This window comes from Scardinius erythrophthalmus, assembly GCF_964197995.2.
Source record: "Scardinius erythrophthalmus genome assembly, chromosome: 16".
NCBI lineage: Eukaryota > Metazoa > Chordata > Actinopteri > Cypriniformes > Leuciscidae > Scardinius > Scardinius erythrophthalmus.
The window spans coordinates 22,871,308-22,894,229 of NC_138236.1; the positions used below are offsets into that span (position 1 = coordinate 22,871,308).

At 37.5% G+C, this 22,922-nt stretch overlaps 1 protein-coding gene across 3 annotated transcripts in view; it reads left to right on the forward strand.

Moving 5' to 3' along the window:
- The window catches only part of col14a1a (collagen, type XIV, alpha 1a), a 128,783-nt gene that overhangs the window by 23,566 nt on the left and 82,295 nt on the right, over positions 1–22,922 (forward strand). For all 3 annotated transcript variants that reach the window (XM_081388125.1, XM_081388123.1, XM_081388124.1), the window contains exons 6-11: positions 15,845–16,000; positions 16,157–16,276; positions 17,617–17,781; positions 18,070–18,231; positions 18,314–18,471; positions 19,490–19,619. In XM_081388125.1, coding sequence (XP_081244251.1) covers positions 15,845–16,000; positions 16,157–16,276; positions 17,617–17,781; positions 18,070–18,231; positions 18,314–18,471; positions 19,490–19,619 — 891 coding nt within the window. The remainder of the gene's footprint in view (positions 1–15,844; positions 16,001–16,156; positions 16,277–17,616; positions 17,782–18,069; positions 18,232–18,313; positions 18,472–19,489; positions 19,620–22,922) is intronic.

The window sequence follows — 22,922 nt, forward strand, 5'->3', positions numbered from 1 at the left end:
CAAATTGTCGCCCTACTGTGAATTTTTTGATTATTACAATAGAGATTGATCGCTAGCTGCTAGAAACATAACGTTATATGTTGTATTCACCAAAGTTAACGCTGACTGCATAGTTCTAGCTAATTACATCCTTGTGTTGGTTTGGCGAACATGAACGTCAGTTTAGAAAGAAAGATGGATTTACCATCTGCAAAAACAGAGCAACTGAATCTCGGATTGGAAGCCCTTCTGCCGGCGGAGTTCTCGCCACCTTTAAAAGGTTTGTCCGATGTAAATCCGGTATTTCACGCGTTCCTTATCCTTGTCCCTCTTCTTTGCAATTTGTTCATCGGAACGTCGTCTCTTTGGTCGTGTGTCGGCCATAATTCAAACTTCCCTCTTCATGCTTTTCTCTCCTCCACACGCTCCAAACACACTTCATGTGTACGCGCACTAACCCCCCAAACCCCACCCTCAAATACTTCTTGTCGGTGTGTAAAAACAATGGGTCGTACTTTAATATTAATATTAGCTCAAATGATCTATAGGGAATTTTAATAATTAATCATGAATATGATTAATATTTTGTATGTTACAGTTACATTAATTTATCGCAGCTGAACTAGATTGATATATGAACGATTACCATAACGGGTTATGGTTCGTCATTAATACATCAATTGTTCTTATTTCAGCTCGAAGTTATGGGATAACTTTAATGGAATTAATTTAGTTATCAAACAATCTGTTTGTCCAGCGAACAGATTGTACGTAAGATTAAATTAACTCTCAAGGAAAATTATCCTTCTTACAAACACGAGAAAGAGTATCTTTTCCAGGCCTTGAAAAGACACTCTCGGTGTTTGTAGACTAAAATTAGGTTACTTAAATCGTAGCCTACCAAGGTAAAGCATATAGCTATCGAACATTTCAGGGACTAAGTAACATGGGCAATTAAATCAGAGTCAGTCAAGGGCATATGGAATTTAATAATTGGACTAATACTACATCGAACTAAGGAATACAAGTTCTACAATTTACACGAGTAAATGTATGTACAGGACACGTAAACAAAATACCAGACTAAACGGATAACAGATGAGAGATGGAGAGGAAGGGAGAAAGTGAAACTAAAGTTTCAGGACGAGAGAGATCACCGAGATGATCTCAGCATGGCAAAAATCACAGACAGTAACCCGTAAGAGACAACAAAGAAATCACATTGTAAGTTCAATTCAATAATCGATACTTGCATGCACATGGTTCTCTTTGTATTTGCTGAAGAAGAGCTCCTTTAAGAGCGGGGCGTGTTTCCTCGTATCTTCGGGGCGCGCAGTTTAAAGGTTCACTTTGAGTTGAAGTTGTCGGCTGAAGTTCGAAGACGAAACAAAACTAAAAGACTTAAAGAAAATAAAATATAAAGCCCCCTAAACGGGAGCCATTGATGGTCTCCCTGATGAGGAGGGTTCGAACAAGCAGGAACAAACAAGACGAAAGAAAATACCGAACTCAACTCAACGGAACGCGGAGTGTAACCGCTTTTCTAGGGCACAGGAATTTCACTCCTCCCTGGGGCTTGAGCCAATTGGAATGCGAAATTCCAGGCGGGAGAAAAGTTCTTTGTCTCACTATGAGTTTGATTTGCATGTTTTATGGCAGTCTTAGGATCATGCCATTTCTACGTTAAACAATTATAACTGCAGTAAAATGCATTTTATCATAATTTGGTATCCATATCTTTCCTACGGGTATATGGAGGTTTAATTCAAGACCAAATTTGGTATGTTTAAAAGCTACGGCCTAGAAGTACCTTCTTACTCTGTAAGATAAGTATTAAAAGTTCGATTAACAAACTGGGAATAAGACTAACCTAAAATGTGATGTGCATTTACAAGTGGGAATGAAAATTAGACTTTTTAAAAAGATCCACATGGCATATCTATGATTGCAACGGTGCACATCTGAAACATTATTCCTTTAAGGTTTACAAGAATACAACAACCCATCACAGAGAAGAACAATCGTGGAAAAGAGAAATTACATTCAGGTTTACATATTTCTTCAATGGTTATACATATAGAAAATGTAGGATTTAAGTAGGGTTAAAGATTAACACTGCTCCACTCCTAAAATCTTTGTTGCTGGACATTCCTTTAGGCAATAAAACAGCAAAGTGGGGGGAAGGCAATTGCCAGAGAATATTGTTGAACATTCTCTAACTAAAACACTATTGATTAAAGAATACATTTCAAAACCACACCTCTATTATAAAGCCAAACTAAACTAAACTCACACATGCCTAATGTAATTGTACATAAATTAAAGTATATTCTATCCTAATTTAAACACAAAGGGATGTTTGTGTGTGTTTGTGTGTGTGTAGAAAGTTTCAAGTTTCGTTATCTCTCTGTGGTCCAGAGAGGGGAAAGGGGGGGTTCGGAATGTCTCTGAGGTGAAATTAGTGTCGTAAAAGTCAATTGGCCAACTAGCTGGAGCCAAAGCCTGATTTGCACTCACGAGTTCAAAGTGCACCAGCTTTTGTATTCAGGAAGAAATGTTTTTAGCAACACAGAGTATTTGAATTTGTTAATTCAAACCAACGACGAATGATTCGATAGCCAATGTTGTTACAGGTGATTGGCTGGAGCACTGTTTGTTGTGTTTCGTGGTGCGGGTGAGCCCAGTTTGTTTTTGTTGCCGTTTGTGGAGCCTGTGGTGTCTAGAGAGACCGCGTTTTTCTACAGTGTGTTCAGGGGACAGGCAGCTAGCGGATAGTGAGGAGATGTTTGCTGTATGTGACAAAAATGTTTTGGCCTAAAAAACGCGTGGCATCGCTTAGAGCACCTTAAATTATGTGAGAAGAAATAAACCACAGAGTGATATCCACTCAATATTTTTCAAGTAAGAGTAGGCTAGGCCATTTCTAAATTGAATGTGTCTAGCTTCCAGTTATTTTTAGATGTACATGCTGCTTGATATTGCAAACTGGTATTTCTTACCCTATTATATTAATTTGGTGGCTTATTTATAAACATGCTGGTTTGTAGCTCAAACAGTTTTTCCATTTTCTGCACTTTGTTTTTCTTCTTGTTATTTCCATATATCGGCTAATGAACCGGAAGTCTTGCACATTCACAGAAAATAGCTTACTTCCATGTTGAAAAATAAGGTGGATACATAGAGCAAATAGCCTATTAGACGCTAGAAAAGTGTACAACACGGAGGCTCTGCGTCTTGCATTTCATCCGCTCTACAAATCGGTGATTAATTCAGCTGTCAGTGCTCTTATAAATCTGACTCTTCACGTTGCTGCAGTAAGTTATTTCACTCTAAATCCTCCCCTTTCCAGTAGTCAGAAACATCAAAGATCCTTGAATTAAGTTTTATCCATTCCTCACTAGTCATTGGCAAACCCAGTAGGTAACATAGATGGCAATATTTGGAGCACTGCCTCGCACACATCTTTCATCCAAAGATTGTGAGCACTCTTCATTCTAGTGAAATCAAATAAACTGCAACCAAAAACACTGACAAAAGTACTGATAAACACTTATTGAAAAACGTTTTATATATATATATATATATATATATATATCTTCTGTCATTATTTACACAACCTCATTTCATTCCAAATCTGTATGACCTTTTTTTGTCAGTGGAAAACAAAAGAATATATTTTGAAAGTCAGCGGGGTCCAAACAACAACTAACTTTTATTGTATGAACAAAACAAACAAGCAAACAAAAACACAAAAAAACCCCACAAAAACAACATCAAACTAAATAAAACACAGCACAAACCTACACAAAATAAAAACCAAAACATTAAACGATATGCAAAAAAAACAAAACAAAAAAAAACACACCAACAAAACACCAAACAAATGTTTTAATGTATTTTTTTTTCACTAAAGAAACAAAGTCATTCAAGTTTGGAAGCACATGAGGGTAAATAAATGATGACAGAATTCTCATGGGCACTAATATGCATTAATGGTAACACTTTAGTTAAGGGTACAATTCTCATGATAAACTAGCTTATTATCATGCATATCGGTATTGGCTGTTTATTAATACTTATTAATACCTTATTCTGCAAGACCATATTCTACATCCCTTAATCCTACTCAATACCTAAACTTAACAGCTACCTTACTAACTATTAACACAGTACAGTAAGTAGGAGTTTTGAGGCAAAAGTCATAGTTAATAGTTAGTTGATAGTAAGAATTGGACCCTAATCTAAAGTGTGACCGCGTTAATTCATAATACATTAATTGTTATTTATTAAATGTGTCATAATGTATTAATTCCTTAATAACATATAGTTCTAACTAATATTGTAAATTAATGTGTTAATTGCCACAATTGATCAAAGCTATGTAATTTAACTTCCAGTTGTCTGCTTTAATTAATCATTAGCTAATTGTTTGCAAATGTATCATTATGTTTTGACTTTACTTGTTGAGTCACACGACTATTAACTAATTGTTGTGTAATATGCCATTTTGGTTTTGGCATCCACACTAAGCCGTAGATTTCAATTTCCAGCCATCTACAACCGTGATTCCACTGTGCCAGATGAACTGCTGCATCCAGTATCTTGTTGTTCATGGCACAGGAATATGTCAAGTTAAACTTGAAGTCTAGTGTAAGCCCGTCTAATTGGTCCAATGGAGGTCTCCAATAATACGGGGAAGGTTTCTCTGCGCGTTACTGTCTTTCCTTTTATGCAACACAACAAGATTAAATGCAATATATTTTCTCACATGCAATAGCTCATTTCATCTGACTCCAATAATGAAAAGGTTTTAATGATATCTGTGCATCATTAAAACATGAACGAATATTTGATTATTCTCTTAAAACTCTGTTTGTATTTTACCCGCTTAGATTTATCTGTACATTTATCTAAAGTAACATTAAATTAGAACAGAAGACATCGGAACACATCCACCCACCCAAGTCGCCAGCACACTCCCTGATATCAGCTATTAGCCGTCGCTAATCTCTGGCGCAAGCTTGTGGCAATATACGAATCCGTTAATCTTATTTGGGAAAAACAAATCTCAGAGTCGTTCAGAATAAAATCAAACGTTTACAATTTATTGACCAGGTAATGAAGCAATAATTCAAAGTCCAATTCGCAAGAATAAAATCATCAGTTAATCATAACATAACAACAATTCAGAAATGGAATAATTTGTAGAAATTACCTGGAAACGAAAATTACACACAGCGTTTGTGTGGGCAGTCAACCTACAGACTCCTCGAGCTTTCTGTCCCTTTTCCTTATATACCCAGATAATTCAATATTCTTACCAAATGGCCGTCTATCATTATAATTAGATTTTGGTTCCCTCTTCAGGGGTTCACACTGGGAGTCAGAATTTGTATTTGAATAGGTTCTTGTTTAACATACAGGAGGTACAGTCTGAATGGAGGATCTGGGGAGGGAACACCTTTAGAAGATACATAACTTTCTCATATTTTATAACTTCTTTTAGCTTTTCATTATGGTTGGGAGAATGAGACCATTTTACCAGGCGCACTGAGACACTTTAAATGATATCAAACATACATAGATACTTCTTGTACATACTTTACATTGCATAGGTTTTTCAGTGTATTTCAGGTGAGGAGGAGGGGGGATGAAGGGGAGATAGTGTGTGTGGAGTGTGAACTGCACTGTGTGTTGCATCTCAAAATCCCTGTTACATATGCAGGAGATAGTTCAAGTGTTAATGTCCAGGGGGGCCTTTGTTCCATCTAGGGGTCGACCAGACATACTGGCTTCAGCCTTACACTAGGATTCAAAGGTGGAGCACTGAGAACATGCGGCCGGGGACTGTGTCTAGACCGGACAAAGACAATAGAACCTATTCTAATCAGTGATACTACACTGGATGCGGCACGATGCTACACGACACAACAAAACCCAGACAGTAAACTGATGCCACATTCGTTCTCCAAGCTATTGCGCTACTTCTGTTACAAAAGACAAATGGACTTTGTAATGGTCTGTCATGTCCAGTATAGACAGCTGTTTACTTGATAATGGTCGCGTCCAGTTTAAACATGGTGTAACAGCGGGCAGTAGTTCATATTCTGGTGTGCTGATATTTATGTGCAGCCCAGCTTACTCACCCTTCAAACACATTCTCTGACGTTAAAGCCACTGCATGTGCAACAGCCCCACAGACCATTAGATGGAATCTCTTAAAACTCATCTTTGATCACCAAGTTGACACATTTATACTGCCTTAAAAAAGCTTGAATGTAACTCTACACCCTTGCCTCATTTAGTATCCGCGGTTCTATGAATATATACAGTAAATTAGCCCTGCCTCCACTCACTCACACCAGCTCAGAGATCCACTCGTTGAAGATCACATGTTGTCGTGATTGGGTACAAGGTAGTTTGTGATGTCAGAAACACCAGTGATTTAAAATCACATTTTTGAGACTGTCTTTGGTTCACTGCATTTTTAAAGAGAGAAAAAAATCAACAATGGCATTGACTTGTGAATTTGCACATTGTTTGTCTTAAAGTATATTTAAAACACCACATAGACATATAAACAACATTAAAAGCTTGGTTTTCACCACAGGGGGACTTTAATACGATATGTTATTAGGAATTAATACATGGTTTAATTAATAGCAATTCATATATTATTTAATCATCATACAGTATATACTCTTTATTAGTTGCTGATTCAGTAATAATTAATTAATGGCTTAGTTCCACATCAGCTCATAATCAGAACCCCCAACTGAAAACCTAGAACTGCCTCAGTGTAGCAGATTGTTGCCACATATAAAGGTCAAATAAATAGCCTAGCGGCCATTCTACAGCATTTTTGACTGCAGGATGACCAATTATTTCAGAAAGCTGTGTAATAAAAAAATAGATTCCAAGATTTCATCACTTGTGGATTCTCTTGTAGGCTTTTGGACAGTTTGCATGCATGGAGTTGAATCAGAGGCAATTTATACCTTGCTAAGTTACTTGTGTTATGTGCAGTGTAGAGTCACTGTATGTTTTATAATGTATGTAAATGGTGTATTTGATGGCATTTATTAAAAAAATGGAACACTGCTACAGTATGTTTGTATTATTGATTAGCCTTCTGGGCGTTATACCCAAGAGAGGCTTACTGCATGTATACCTTTTCTCTGAAATAAATTTCTAGAAGTTCAGAAAAGTTGTGTTGACCATTGATCTCAGCGTGTGATGCAACTGTCTTCCTTCAGCAAGCTTTGACAAGCCAAGACAACCTTGCTTCGTAGCCACGATTACCCAAACCCTGCAGTTTTCTGTTTTATATTTATTTGTGCTTATAACATCACTTCTCCTTGTGTGAGAGCCCTGTTAGCAGATGCTGTATATAGTGTGTAGCTGAAGGGCAGTTTGGAAATTAGCGGTGACATGTTCAAAGCGTCTAGAGGCCTTTACGGTCTGTGCCTGTTCCCACGCAAACCCCAGACGGGGTGTAAAACAATCCCTCCAGCCCAGACATAGCCCAAAGCCTGCGTTTTAGTAAAAATGCTGCTTGAAAATAATACAAGCATCCCAAAAATTAAATAAATATCAGACAGAATTACAACATAGTCAATTTCATTCCCAGATAAATGGAGGCCCCACAATAAATCATCTTCATGTCTGGGAGAAATGGTCATCTGGAAAAAAAAAAGACATAAGCTTGTAAAGAAGCCGTGGACTGCAAACCATATTAATGATTGAAATTCCTTTACTTTGAAGGATTGGATCCTTTGAATGTGGTATGGAAGCCATTAGATTGGGCAAAATTATTTGGACATTCTCAGAGCGAGGCTTAGGGGCATCTGATGACTTTTACATGACAGGGAATTCAATATAAGGCATATGATTGGTTCATGAATCCATTCATGAATCCAATTTCTGATTGGTCAAACACTAGGCGCGTTTCCATTACAGATTTGCGCAAAACTTTTGCAATTTTTTTCTAAGTGTCGACAAAAAACTATTGCGAAATGATGGCGTTTCCATTAACCGATGTTATGCGACTAAAACTTCCTCTTGCGATAAGTAAAGTCATTCCAAAAACCATGGCATCGGACGTTGGTAGGTTTCTGTACTATATCCCAGCCACTGCACTGGTCATTATTATTAATCGAAGGAGACGTATGTGTGTTTTCCAAGCATTAATGGTAAGGAACGACCCTTATACTGGGTGTTTCTGGGTGTTTCTCCCTCACATCTGCTTCGAGGTCTTGATTGTGGCATTTATTTGAGGTTTAGAATCCATTATTCCTGTAATTCTTTTGTCTTATATGAATTTAATAAAGAACTCTGTCTCGTATTCTGTCCAAACATACCGCGCCATCTACGTCAGGTGACCTGTAAATGCGCAAAAACTGTTTCCATTGCAGTTTTGCGAAATATTTATTTTTCGAATTGCCTGAAAAACCACCTGATGGGAGCGTAAAAACTTTTTTTGCGATAAATGGGAGTTTTTCCATTGGCCGTATTTTCAATTTGCAATTTCAATTTGCGCAATTTGAAGGGTAATGGAAACGCGGTTACTAAGGCTACATTCTTAGATCCACCATCTGCTGCACTTAAATGAACATATAGTTTACAGTTGAATAATATGTAAATGAAAAGAAGCATGTTGAACAGACTGGTTAGTGTGCAGACTGAGCGTGTCTGGTCTGAGGATGCCTGACCTCTTTAGTGCTGAATGAGAATGAGAATCTAACAGGAGTGCTATGAGAATGAGAATAGTAATCATTACAGTTTCCAGCTGGTCTGCCTGGAGGAATCTAGACGTGGGCTGCATCACCGCTCCCACACGTCAACATCACAAATGCTCTTTTTTGCTCTCATAACTCCGTTCCACACTGTAGGTTCGTGTCTGGTAGGGTAGGGGAGCCGGAACTGGAGGGCCCCGGGTCTGCGTTTCTCCACTTTCAGCCTACTCAACCAAACTTAGTCAGATGATATTCAAATGTATACTTGACTCCAAATGACAAGTGCATTTCTGATACAGGATATAGTTTGCTGTAGTTACTGATTTCATTTTTTCACAAACAAATGTGCATTTACATATAGTATAGTGATAATCAATCAGTGATTATTTGTAATATCTTGGTCATTATTACTTGTAAATTTAAATTTTACATGATTAAAAATAAAAAGAATAAAATGTATAAAAAAATATAAAAATATTATACAATTCTTTTTGATGCTGATCATTTTTATGTTTTGGCTGATAACTGTTAAATGGCAGATATTAAAATTCTTGCTATTTAAAAAAAAAATCCAATTATTATCCAGTATCAGGTAATATCCACTATTGTTCAAACGTTTGGGGTTGGTAAGATTTTTTAAAGTTTTTAAAAGAAGTGCTCTCTGAGGCTGAATTTATTTGATGAAAAATACAGTAAAAACATTGTGATAATAATGTGAAATATTTTTACAATTTAAAATAACTTTTTAATATATATATTAATTTAACTTAAAATTAAATTGTAACTTACTTTAATACTGTTTAAATATCAAGAAACATTTTCCATTATTATCAATAATAAAAATGGTTGTGCTGCTTAATATTTTTGTGGAAAATTATACTTTTTTTCAGGATTCTTTGATGAATAGAAAGTAGAACATCATTTAGTTGAAGTAGAAATCTTTTTTACATTATAAACTTATTGAATGCATCCTTGTCGAAAATATATATATATTACTGACCATAAACATTTGAACGGCAGTCTATCCAAATAAAAATCAGTAATATTTGCTGATAACCAATATGGTCCAGATGTATCATGCATCCCTAAAAACTATCTGAGCCATACTGACTTTATATATTTCAGTGCCAAATCAGCACAACCTAATTCGTAATCATGAGCACAGCCTTATGTAGTGACGTCAAAACCCGCCAATCCTTCTCCCAATCTAAAACTTGTTCCGCAGCACTGTGCTCTCAGCCTAGAACTGGGTAAACCCCGCCCGATCTGCTGGCAATTTGATTTCACCCTGTAGCTCAGGCTGGAAACCTGTACATTCTTCTATCCTGCTTCCTTTACAAATTTGCGGGGACCAATCACAAACTGGCTTATCCACCTGGCACGCTATTGGCGGGTTTAATCCAATCCAATTCCTTAACCTCTTGACGATGCTCAATGGCTTCTTTAGTTTAGCAAACAAATCGCTCGAGTGGGTGTAAATACCACTCACTTTCATGTTTTTTTTTTTTTGCACAACCTGCAAAAATCGCTGCAAACTTCTGCAAACCGCTGATCAATGCTAACCAACACATCTGTTGACACGTTTCATGCCTGGAGTTTTCGCTGCAAAGTACGTCACCTGGATCGTTGGTCTGATTGGTTTAAGGACTATCCAATTACGTACAGAGTCATTTGAATTATGCCCGCTGATCACGCCTCTTATGCAGTAGAAAATATAGAGCAGACTCCCCAGACTAATGTTCAATCTTAAAAGATTGAGCTTGGTCTGGTGATAGCCTGACTACTCTCAGCCCTCTGTAAACTCGAATTCACCCTTTATTTCTTCTTGTCACTTCACGTCCTATTAAGAGAGAAAATTACATGCTTAAATGTCTTATAGGCCATTTTCAGGTTCACCTGCCAACTCTAGGGAAATAGTGGAACTGGTCAGAAAGAGTGTGCTTTTTAGATTCCCCCAAAAGCCCCAGAAGAGCCCCGGCTGTAGCATGCTATCTGTCCTTTCGGATTATTTAGATGGAGTGGACTGATTAACCTTGTGTGCTCTTTGGAACAAAGGCGCCCATTCTTCGGCCTGTGCATTGTTTGGCAGTTGGCTATGTTGCTCTGCTGACGCCACAACCCATAGCATACTTGGCATGGCCGGCAGTCTGAGCGAGAGCTGAAATAGGAAAGAGGAATAATGCTGCCGTTATAAAATGCTAGATAGATCTGCCTCTCCCCTCTCACTTTTTCAGTGACACCTGTCTGCTTTTTTAGGATGTAGAAAAAGTGGGAATAGAGGGGGAAATCTGTTGGTGAGAGTTGTTAACCTTAAGGAACTAACCTTAATGGGCATTGAATGGTATTTAAACATGCTCCTGAGGGTACCAGACGGGCTCTTCTTCTGGCTATACCTTTTATTGCCCTCCACTCTCTCTCGGTTTTTCTCTTTCCTCTCTCTCCTGTTGATATGCTACTGTAGCTAAAAAATTGGGCCCTATTTTAACGATCTAAGCGCATGGTCTAAAGCGCAGGGCGCAAGTTCACTTAGAGCGTGTCCGAATCCACTTTTGCTAGTTTAACGACGGGAAAAATGGTTGGCGTGGTCTAAAAGGGTTGTCCCTATTCTCTTGATTAGTAATGGGTGTGCAAAAAAACAATCAGAGTCTCATCTCCCATTCCCTTTAATAGCCAGTTGCACTCGCGCCATGGCGGATGCGCTATTTACATGACAGAATTTACAAGCGAAACGACTGAACGCTTCTCCAGAGAGCAAACAAATCTGCTCGTGAGCAAGGTTAAGGCTCAGACCATCTACAGGACAAGCCGGATTCCACCATATCTTTATGTACACAATAATAATCTTTTACATTGTAATCCTTTTATTTTTAACATTTGGCATGTTTGTGTGCTGCTGCTTATTACACCCTGTGTGTGTAATAAGCAGCTAGAGTGTACGCACGTTGTGCACCCGCCTATAGGTGCACATTACTTTTGCGCTCTTTAAATAAAAATATATATTTTGCGCCATTGACTTTAGACCAGGTTTTTGTTGGTCAATGGCCAAGTCTATTTCAGTTGCCTCAAAATAGCAACGCGCCAACAATGCGCCAGAACACACCTCGTTTTCAGACATGCACACCCATGGGCGTACAAATGGGCGCAAATGCGCTTGGCGCTGCATTGTGCCGGGTGTATGATAGGGCCTATGTTATGTTATGTTATGTAAGTTTTTAAATAAATTGATACTTTTATTGAGCAAAGATGCACTAAACCAGGGGTGCCCAATCCTGCTCCTGCCGATCGACTGTCCTGCACAGTTCATCTCCAACCCTAATCAAACACACCTGAAGCAACCAATTAAGGTCTTCAGGATCACTTGAAAATTAAAGGCAGGTGTGTTTGATTAGGGTTGGAGATGAACTGTGCAGGACAGTCGATCGGCCTAGGAGCAGGATTGGGCACCCCTGCACTAAACTGACCCCAAAAGGGACATTGAATAGATTTATATTGTTTAAAATAAATACTGTTCTTTAAAAAAAAATATTTATCAAAAAATCTTTAGAACATTTCAACAAAACCTGTATAACGCACAAAGCACTGTTACTTGGGCGGAGTGATTTGCCCGCAGCACCTGAGAAGCCCCATGGTAAGGAGCAGAGAGTTTGCCCAGAGTTGGTGTAAATCACTCTGCAGAAGTAGCAGTGCTTCGCCTTCTGAGAATATAGTTCCCAGTATGTATACGGTTAGAAGATGGCTGTGTCTCATGTGACCTGCTTATTTGTACACGCTGTGACTATACAAATCACAACATGTAAATAGGAAAATGTTGCCGTTATTTTGTCACTTATTGGGAGCAGTATGCTAGCTGGAGCCATTTACCTCCAGTCTTTGTGCTAAGCTAGGCTAGCGGTGGGTGCGTCAGACAGAGTTACGGTACGCACGGAGTTGAGAAGGGTATGTATGGACTTATCTAACTCTGGGGGATACGGTGAATAAGCTAAAGTCCCAAAAAGTCAGCGTGTTCCTTTAAATGTCCTAAGCTGTTGAGTGTGTTGTATTTCATAATAGCTGCTTGTAGGTAGCACAAGCATAATTATTTTGGTGAGACTGTCAGCATATTAAGAACCACTTCAGATATCAAGCAGTCTGTTATAACCTCAGGCTTCCTACATCTTTATCCCTTCAACATCCCTGTATTTCTTAATGACTTCACCTCAAAGAGAGTTGAAAGGTGGCCAAAAAGACATGCTTACTAAAAACTCACTCAGTATTCAAAATCTTGAAAGAGCAAGAATTCTCCTTCCCCCCACATTAGTAGTCTAGACACCCCAGCGACAAGGGAGTCAAGATAGCTGACAATTTTTTGACACCAGAGTTCTGACAGGAACAGCAAGAGCGTCTATTCGGTAGTTAATCTTAATATGCGTCTAATGAGAACAATAAACGTGACCTGCCACGAGACCTGCCCGTGGCGTCTCACCTCTAGTGAATATTTCATATGTCTGGAGACGCCATGGTACACACAGGCGACGACACTGAAGCCAGAAAAGGCGTAATTAATGAAGGTCTGCATGCATAGTGCATCTATCATACCGCCGCTGCTTTGACTTTGCATTCATGAAGGATGCGAAAGAGTTGATTGCATTGTCTGTCGTGTTAATCTCATTTGCTTGTCTCTTCTTCTTTTCCTCCAGCATATGTATGATTGAGAGCTCCCAGAGGACGTCCCGCAAACCAAAAGAGCTTTTGCAGCCCGACAGCATTGCAGCAAGCACTTCCATGGCATCCTATTGCAATCACATGACCTTTATGGGTTTTCTAAGGCGGCAATGAGGAGTCTGTTGCTTAGTAGATAAGTCCAGGGTCACTTAGGGCTTAATAAATCGATGTTGCCGGATCGCTGATGGGTCTGATGCATCCTCTCCTATGAATCTCAGGATACAATCAGCCCTGTGTTCTCTGATAGAGGGGCTAACGTGGATTAGTGATACCAGGGCTCTCAATGGCTCACTGATAACAGCAGAAGGTACCTGTGTCTTGACAAGCCACTCTTTGTGTAGTGGCATGGATCGAACTACGCCACTATTTGCAGACATAAATAGTTAGAGAGGAATTAAGAAGCGCAGGAGTAAATTAAACATCTTGCAGCAATTGAATGGCGGTTTTATTGAGTGTTTTCTCAGAACCGAATCGTTTCGTTGTGGTAAAACTAAACTGATTCAACAGACATGCCTAATAGATTTGCCTGCCATGATGTGCTTTTCAGTACCTGTCTATACTGTGGTAGTTCACTCAAAAAATGATTTAAAAGAAAAGTCTTTATTTACACACCTTGATGTTTTTTATGTCATTTTTTTATTCATGAAACACAAAAAGGTAATAATGAAAGTTAATGAGGGATGAGGCTGTCATGCTCCACAACACATATATAACAACATACAAAAAACAACAAAAAAGTAACATAGAAGTATAAAAGTGATACATTTGACATATGAGATACATTGTTTGCCTAAACGTTTTTTAGTAAGTCATGTGATAGCTGTATGTAAATATTGTATACAAATATATATACATAATGAAATACAACAAAATAATCAATTAATACAATACAATAAAATGTAAATCATTATTCACTGAAATTTTTCTCAAAATTTTCAAAAAGATCAAAATGTAACTTGTTCATTGAAAATTGTCACACAATGGATTCAAATTTGTCATTATGTACTGAAAACATTCACATAGGAGATAAGTTAAATATTTTTTTACTGAAAATCTTCACATAAGAGATCAATTAAATGATTTTTTACTGAAAAATCTTCACATAAGTGATAAAATAAATAATTATATACTGAAAATATTCACATAATAAATACAAATTTAAATCATTATTCACTGAAAATCTTCTCACGAGATCAAAATATAAATTATTCACTGAAAATTGTCGCATAAGATATCACATTTTGATTCATTATTCACTGAAAATCTTCACATAATAGGCATAATAATCTTGACACACTCATGAGAGAGTAGCAATATACGATTAGTAAAAGAATTGTTCTTTTGAGTCAGATATTTTTGATGACGCAAAACTGAATCGTTCATCACAAATCGAAAATTTGGTTCTCAAGTTCTCAACTGTTTGATTCTGGTGGTCCCAACGTTAGCAACTCATTGAAATAAAATTATTTGTGAATAATGCATTTTTGTCTATGCTTCACCAAAAAATATCAAAATGAAATAAAAGGAATATAAGTTATAATGATAACTTTTATGGTCCTTTTGCATCTTTTTTAAGTCCTCAGTCACTTCCATTATATTGAAAACTTTTTCTTTCTTTTTTTTACCTTTTGTGTTCCATGGAACAATGAAAATCTGGTTTGGAAAGAAATATTTTTTTTTCTTTTTTCTTCACTTTTAAGATGATAAAAACATGTTATTAGTCCAAGATTAAGAGCCTCCATGGTCTACTCCTCGCTGCCATCTTTGTGTCAGCGGGTTTCTCTGTATTCATGTCTGCGACTAAAGTTTATAGTGTTTCCCTGTTCTGTATTTCAACCCTCTGTAGATGGTGCCAAACACTAATGCTCTTATAGAGAAGACTTGTATCATGCTATAAGGCCTTCTGTGAAAATAAATGATTGAGGGAGGAACAAAACAGACTCCCATGATGCAATGCTGAGCTCTGTGGTCCTGCGCTACTCAGATTTACTGCCCGTACTGACACTTCATCACTTTACCCCCGCTGTGTGTGTATGTATAGTTATTGCACTGTAGGACTCACAGAGACATAAACACACACATGATTTGTTCGAGTTCAAGATGCCATCAGTTGTCTCTAACCGGTGTGGATCCCAGAGCTGTTCTCACTATTGCTGTTAAAATTGAATGCGTAAAATAATTTTGCTTTGGTTGATATTTGCTGCTGTGTTCATAAATCAAACATGTTCTTCCCTGCCCTATGATGATACTTTGTGCAATGACAAAGTGGTTCAATAAAACCGTACCTGCATTCACAGACTGCAGAATGTTGAGTTTGTTTGATTCTTCAGAGGACAATGTTTTTGGATCTATAGGCACGTGGGACTGTATAAGTGCAACGAAGTTCACTCTTTCTTTTTCTGTTTCTCTGTCTATCTCTCATAATCCAGTGGATCAGTTTGTATGCACAACTCCTGCCGTCGCAGATATTGTCATCCTGGTCGATGGATCTTGGAGTATCGGAAGAATCAATTTCCGTCTGGTTCGCATGTTCCTTGAAAACCTGGTCAATGCCTTCGATGTGGGAATAGACAAAACCCGTATTGGTGGGTCCCATGATTTCACTCTTATTCACTCATAATAGTTCAATCACTGTTTTGACCTAAAAATATATTTACATGATCGTTTATTAATTTAGACGACTTTTCAATTGATCTATAAAGTGCCAATGTGTCCCCTGGATGTGTTTTTATGTGTTTTAGGACTGGCCCAGTACAGCGGAGATCCACGAATTGAGTGGCACTTGAATGGCTTCAGCACAAAAGATGCAGTAATAGATGCTGTCAAAAACCTGCCTTACAAGGGAGGCAACACTCTCACAGGTAATTTGCTGTGTTTTTCCCGACTGCTTCCATTGTTCTAGAGACACAAATACATATACTGTGCCTGGTGAAACTGGTCACAACCAGTTCTATCATTGTACAAATTCTACATAGCTGTAGGGTTAAATTCACATAAACAAGTGCAGTATTTTACTTTGCATTTCATTCACTAACCGGCCAGTCCAACATTACCAGGCGCTATAGGCGCTATTTAGTATTTCTCATATTTGCGACTTTATTTCTTGTACTATAATTATGACTTCACTTCTTGTAATTGCAATTTTATTTCACACAATTGCGACTTTTTCTTGTAATTGTGACTTTATATCTCACAATTATGACTATTTCGCGTATTTGTGACTTTGTAATACACAATTGCAATTTTTTGTCTTTACAACTTTATTTCTTGTACTGTAATTGCGAATTCACTTTTTGTATTTGCAACGTTGTCACAATTGCAAATTCATACATCAGAATTGCAACTTTATATCTCACAATTGTGACTTTTGAATAATTGCGATTTTATATCTCACAATTGTGGCTATTTCTCAATTATGCGTTTTTGTTATACGCAATTGCAAAAGTTTTTTGTATTTGCGACCTTATTTTTTGTACTGTAATTGCGAATTCACTTTTTCTCAAATTTTTTCTCAACTTTGTCACAATTGCAACTTCATATCTCATAATTTCAACTTTATAACTGACAATTGCAAATTTATTGATCATATTTACCACTTAATTTCTTGTACTGCAATTGCCACTTTTTGTAATTGTAACTTAATATCGTATAATTGCAACTTCTAATAATTCTCATAAATATGAATTTATAATGTGAAATTTGACTTTACTTATTTTGAAATTCTTTAAATTAAGCGTAGCGTCAGTTCTGGCAGGTCATGTTAGTCAACTCGCATCAGCTGATCCACTTCTACTGATACGAATACGACGTCTATCACTGTATACATATATAAGCTTCTCAGTATTATCAGCAACTATCGCGTCTCTCAGGAGCCAATTCCCTCCTCCATCCCCAGCTCCACCTCTTGTCAGTCAGGATTTGGATTCTGATTCCACCTAAATCAGACTAAAATTCTATAATTATGTTGTACATTAAAATGAATTAATGATATCTGCAATACGTTCATGTTAGTTGTTCTGTTCTGTTTACCCAAACGGGGCTTATTGCTGCTCTCCCTGATCTTATCCACGCTAGGCTACATGGATGCGCAGGGAGTTCTTGCCCAGAACAGAACCATACCACCAATCCAAACTGTATGCTAATTGTCAATAATATTTGATGATAGTGGTCCTGACAGAATTTAATATTTTGATCCGTCTAGGTCTTGCTCTTACCTACATCCTGGAGAACAGCTTCAAACCTGAGTCTGGGGCTCGTACCGATGTTCCCAAAATTGGAATCCTGATAACCGACGGCAAATCCCAGGATGACGTTATCCCACCTGCTCAGACCCTGAGAAGTGCTGGAGTCGAGTTATTTGCCATTGGTATTAGAGGATTCCTCATGCATCTTTGTGTAGAATAGTTCATCTACTTTCATTTATGCAGTATGTAGAAAAAGTATCCACCCAGTGTTAAATAAACATCCTCAGGGCTGATTTATAAATTTTGCTGAGCTTTTCAGGGGTCATTTCTGAATTTTATCACTAATAATTATTTGCAAAAGATTGTAGACTGTCAACACAGATAGGCTACATGATCAACACTTGCTGTCTCCTATAGATATTCCAGAAACGTGGAATATGACCTTTTTGAATATGTTTGGTTGTGCGTAGGTGTGAAGAATGCTGATGAGAACGAGCTGAAGGCCATCGCCTCTGAACCAGTGGACACACACGTTTATAACGTGGCTGACTTCAGTATCATGAGCACTATAGTGGATGGTCTGACCAGGAAGGTGTGTGATGGAGTGGAGCTACAGGACAAAGAAATGAATCGTGAGTGTTTTACCTGCTGTTTAAACTTCCATTTCTGATGTGTGGAATGGGATCTAATGTCTCACGATTCCCTCATTGCCAGGAGATTCTGTCACTGAAGAGACTGCGTCCCCACCCCTGGACTTGGTCATTTCTGATGTGACTGCACACAGTTTTCGTGTGTCCTGGACTCATGCTCCTGGAAGTGTGGAAAGATATCGAGTGGTTTACCATCCAACCAGAGCAGACATTCTGGAAGAGGTGACCAATCAAAGACTTTATGCTCTATCACAGCTTTCAGATCTGTTACTCAACTATTGTGTAGTTCTTTTGCAGTGCTACAGAACATCCACTAAGTGTATTTAAAACCAAACCCACCAACTTACAACATACTTGGAGGACCAATAATTGGGAAATGAATAAATGACTTGATAAAACAAATCTTGAATTAATTTTTATATTACTTATTCCTTAATTATTATTTATTTTTTTTGTATTTGTTTTAATACATTTTTATTCTTTTTTACTTTATTTCTTTATTTATTATTCTTTTTTATATCATTTTTGCAGGTTTGGTCCTCCATGCTTAAAGGCATATTTGGTGCAATTTTTTATTTATTTCTGCCATCATTACATGTTGTTCCAACCTATATGTCTTTTTTTTTCTTCTGCGGAAATTTTCATCTGCAATTTTGACAAATGTTTCTCTTCATATAAAGAAAGTCAATGGGGTCCAAAACAACGTTAGACCACACTGACTTTTATTCTATGGGCAAATAACCACTGAGACATTTTTTTTTTTCATGTTCAACAGAACAAATAAGTAAATACAGCTTTGGAACAACATGAGAGTGAATAAAAAATTGACTGAAAGGGTAAAAGTGTTTAGGAAGATATATGACCTTATTGTCAGAAATCCTACTATTCATGTCAACTGATGCTCGAATGTTCAGCAGTCTATGTTTTACAAGTCATTTTTGTTCTTTTCTATCTTTGAAATAAATACCATTTGGTTTGATATTCTGTTATCTAGCTGCAATGACAGCCTTACATTTTTAACTGTGGCTTTACTTCTTAGTGGCAGTTTATTATGCCTCTTTTATCTCCTTTGTTCTATTTCCAGTTTTTTTGTGATGGGTGTCAGCCCAATACTATAAATATTATGTCCTGCACTTTGCCATGTTATTTAACACTGTTGAGGCTTTCGGTCTTATTTTTCATAATTATTTTCCAAACTGCTGTGCTGGGCGTCACAAACCGCTGTTGTCTTGCTGTACAGATTGTGGTGGGCGGCAGGGAGAATTCAGTCGTCCTGCAGAATTTGAACTCTCTGACTGAATACGAGATTGCTGTGTTCGCTGTGTACCGCAGCGCAGCGAGTGACGCTCTCAGAGGCAACCAGATCACGCGTGAGTCATCCTCAAAACTTGCCACAACCAACATTGACTACAGAACATCTCAAAACACGTGTTACAGGCTTGTGTCCTTCACAATTTCACTGTCAAACAGTATTACCCACAAACCACATGCCTATAGTTTTTCTAAATACCCTTTACTGTGCAATTCTATCAGCACTTTCTTATATACAGTTTATTTCTTAACCACTACTTTATAGCAAACGCCTGTCAGTCATCTCAGCAAGACAGGACTGAATTCTGCAGTATTTAGTGGATGTTTGAAGTCTTTGGTTTGTGGTTAGGCTATCCATGTGTGCTTTTTTCCAGAATAAAAATCTTGTCTATTTCTGTCCCACTCCATCAAAGTCATCTTTAACTTTCACACTTTCCCAGAATCCAACTCAGAATGCACTTCTTCTGATCAGAAATACACACTTATCCAGCCATTGAAAAAAGTACTCAAGACAAACATGCACTGCAGAAAATTGTTTTCATAATCAGTATTTTTCCCAGTAAAACAAGATACTCTGTTATACATTAATAAGAACATTAAATTAAAAGCTAAATGGTGTTAGATATTAAAATTTGTTTTAAAGGTGCTCTAAGCGATGTCACACGTTTTTAACCCTCTGGGGTCTAGGCTGTTTTTGGGGCCCTTGAGATGTTCTGACATGCCCTGACATTTGTGCTTTTTTCAGTTACTTATAAACATATTAATGGCAAAGGTGTAAATTCACTCTATAAAGCACAAACAGGGCTACCATAATATGTGAGCCACGTGTATGTACATGTTTTCATTTTTGAGAGAATAATGTTTATGCATGGTTATTGAAAAAACTAAAAACTAAAATTTCTGAAATAAGGCCACAAAACACATAGTAAATATGTGTCAATAAGACTTTTGACTAATGGATGTCAAAAGTCTTATTTTTTTTCTTCAAAATTATGTGAAAATAGTCTTGCTTTATCGTTCACATAAAACCATACATTGATATAAATTGATGTAAAACAGGTTTTGCTTGGAAAGCCAATATGCGAGGGTGCGTGAACGAGGAGTGGTTTACACCTTAGAATACAATGTCCCATAATGACTCTGCATAATGACTCTGCATAATTAGCCATTCATTCAGGTGTGACACTGACTGAGCCACAATGCAAGGACAAAAGATATATTTAGAAGAAGACTTATATTGACCATTTAAGATTTTGCTTACATCTATCTTGTAAATATGTTTTGCTATTTTATTAAAAACTTAGATTAGATTAAAAACTTAGATTAAAAACTAGAAATTGCTAAACAAAAGCTTATTTGACGTGGCAGTATTCTACAGTAAAAATTGTACCCAAATATAGTCAACAAGTTGTTGTCTTTCATATTTCGCCTGACTGTAACGTTGTTTTCATGAAATATTAGGGCATATTGTTAATTTGCAGTTTAATACGTTGCTTATACAAATAGCCTACATTTTATTTCAACATATTTCAGTTGATTTTTACTCATCTCAGTATAGCAATACAGTTTGCTAAAACATCATCATTCATTCACACACGCGATTTAAATTTAAACTGTCTTTGCCAGCTGTGGTAAACAGCGCGCATCTCTGTCGTTCATTCATTCATAAACAGAAACCCACGTGAAGAAATTCGTGAAGGAAAAAAACTTACTAGTATTCCTCAGCTCGCTCCTCGATATACCCGCACTTCTGAGGGACATTTTCCATTATTATTATTATTCCTCACAGCGCTGCAAGACGGTGTAAACAAGTAATGATCTGAATAAACTTGTGTGTTTTCTCGAGCTGATATGTGGGCGTTCACAGGATTGCGCAGAACTCGCTTCGTGTTTATTTTTCTTTATTTGGCAAAAAGCACAACACTTTGTTTTTATTGTGAGTATACACAAAAATAATACACATTTAACAGAATCAATTGATGTATGAAACTCCTATGGAAAATCAAAGTCAACAGAGTATTTATGAGTTTCTTTTACACTGATAAAAAAAAAGCGAGCTGGTATCGCCGGCGATACCGTCGACCTCAGGGGGTTAAGGCCAAAAATGTTTTTGTCACATACAGCAAACATCTCCTCACTATCAGCTAGCTGTCTGTCCCCTGAACACACTGTAAAAAAATGTGTTCTCTGTAGACAGCCCAGGCTCCACAAACGGCAACAAAAAACAGACTGGGCTCACCTGCACCATGAAGCATAACAAACTGTTCCAGCCAATAACCAACAAGAAAGATTTGGGGGTGGGGTTTGGGGGGTTAATGCGCGGATGAGGAGGAGGGAGGGTCTAGCTAGCCTCCGTTTTGTTTGGCAATACTTCGAACGTCAACAAGAAGTGACGTCACCCAACATCACTGAGAGCACCTTTAATGCTGAAAGGTTTGTTTGAGCTGCGCCCTCGACTGTACAGCTGTGAATTTGCATTTCTTTCAGCCATTCATTTCACTTTTGGTGTGAAAGGGCCTTTACATTTGCCAAAAATATAACTTTTTTTGTTGTTATTAAAAACAAACAAGCAAGCCCAGCCCAGGTGAGAAAAAGTAAAAGGGGGAAAATGTTAAAGGGGTGGTATAATGCCATTTTCACAAGATGTAAAATAAGTCTTTGATGTTCCCAGAGTGTGTATGTGAAGTTTTAGCTCAAAATGCCCCACATATATTTTTATATAGCATGTTAAAATTGTAAATTTTTGAGGGTGAGCAAAAACACACCGTTTTATGTCTGTTCCTTTAAATGCAAATGAGCTGCTGCTCCTGAACAGAGGGCGGAGCTACAACAGCTTGTGTCCTTCCTTTTACCTCATACAGACATGCACTGAAAATGTCAAAAACTTTTAGCCTTTTATGTCCAAACCGGAGTCAGACAATGATGGAGAAACTCAAGAAGAAGTGACAACATGTAGAGTGCAACACAACATTTCTGAATGGTTAGTTGATGAATTTATGTAGCTTATGTGTAGTTATCTTCTAGTCATTGATTAGCATATTCTGTCATGATAATCTATAAATCGTGTTCCGGGGGCGGAGTTTATGTCAATTTTAGGGTTAGTAATGTCACTAACCCGTGAGGAATGTCGTGTAGTCCCTACCAGCCGTTTGTTGTAGTCCTTAAAAAGCGATTTCTTTAAAAGCAAATATCTCCCTTTGCTTTGAACTTTGAGCATTGCAACTTGGCAGATGTTGTTTATGCTCAAACAGCAACATTACACACTAACTAAAGTTAAATAAGTGAAATCATAATCAACCACCCCTTTAATAATATAATGACGCACGCAAGTGCCACAATACTAACTTTGACAACATGGTGTT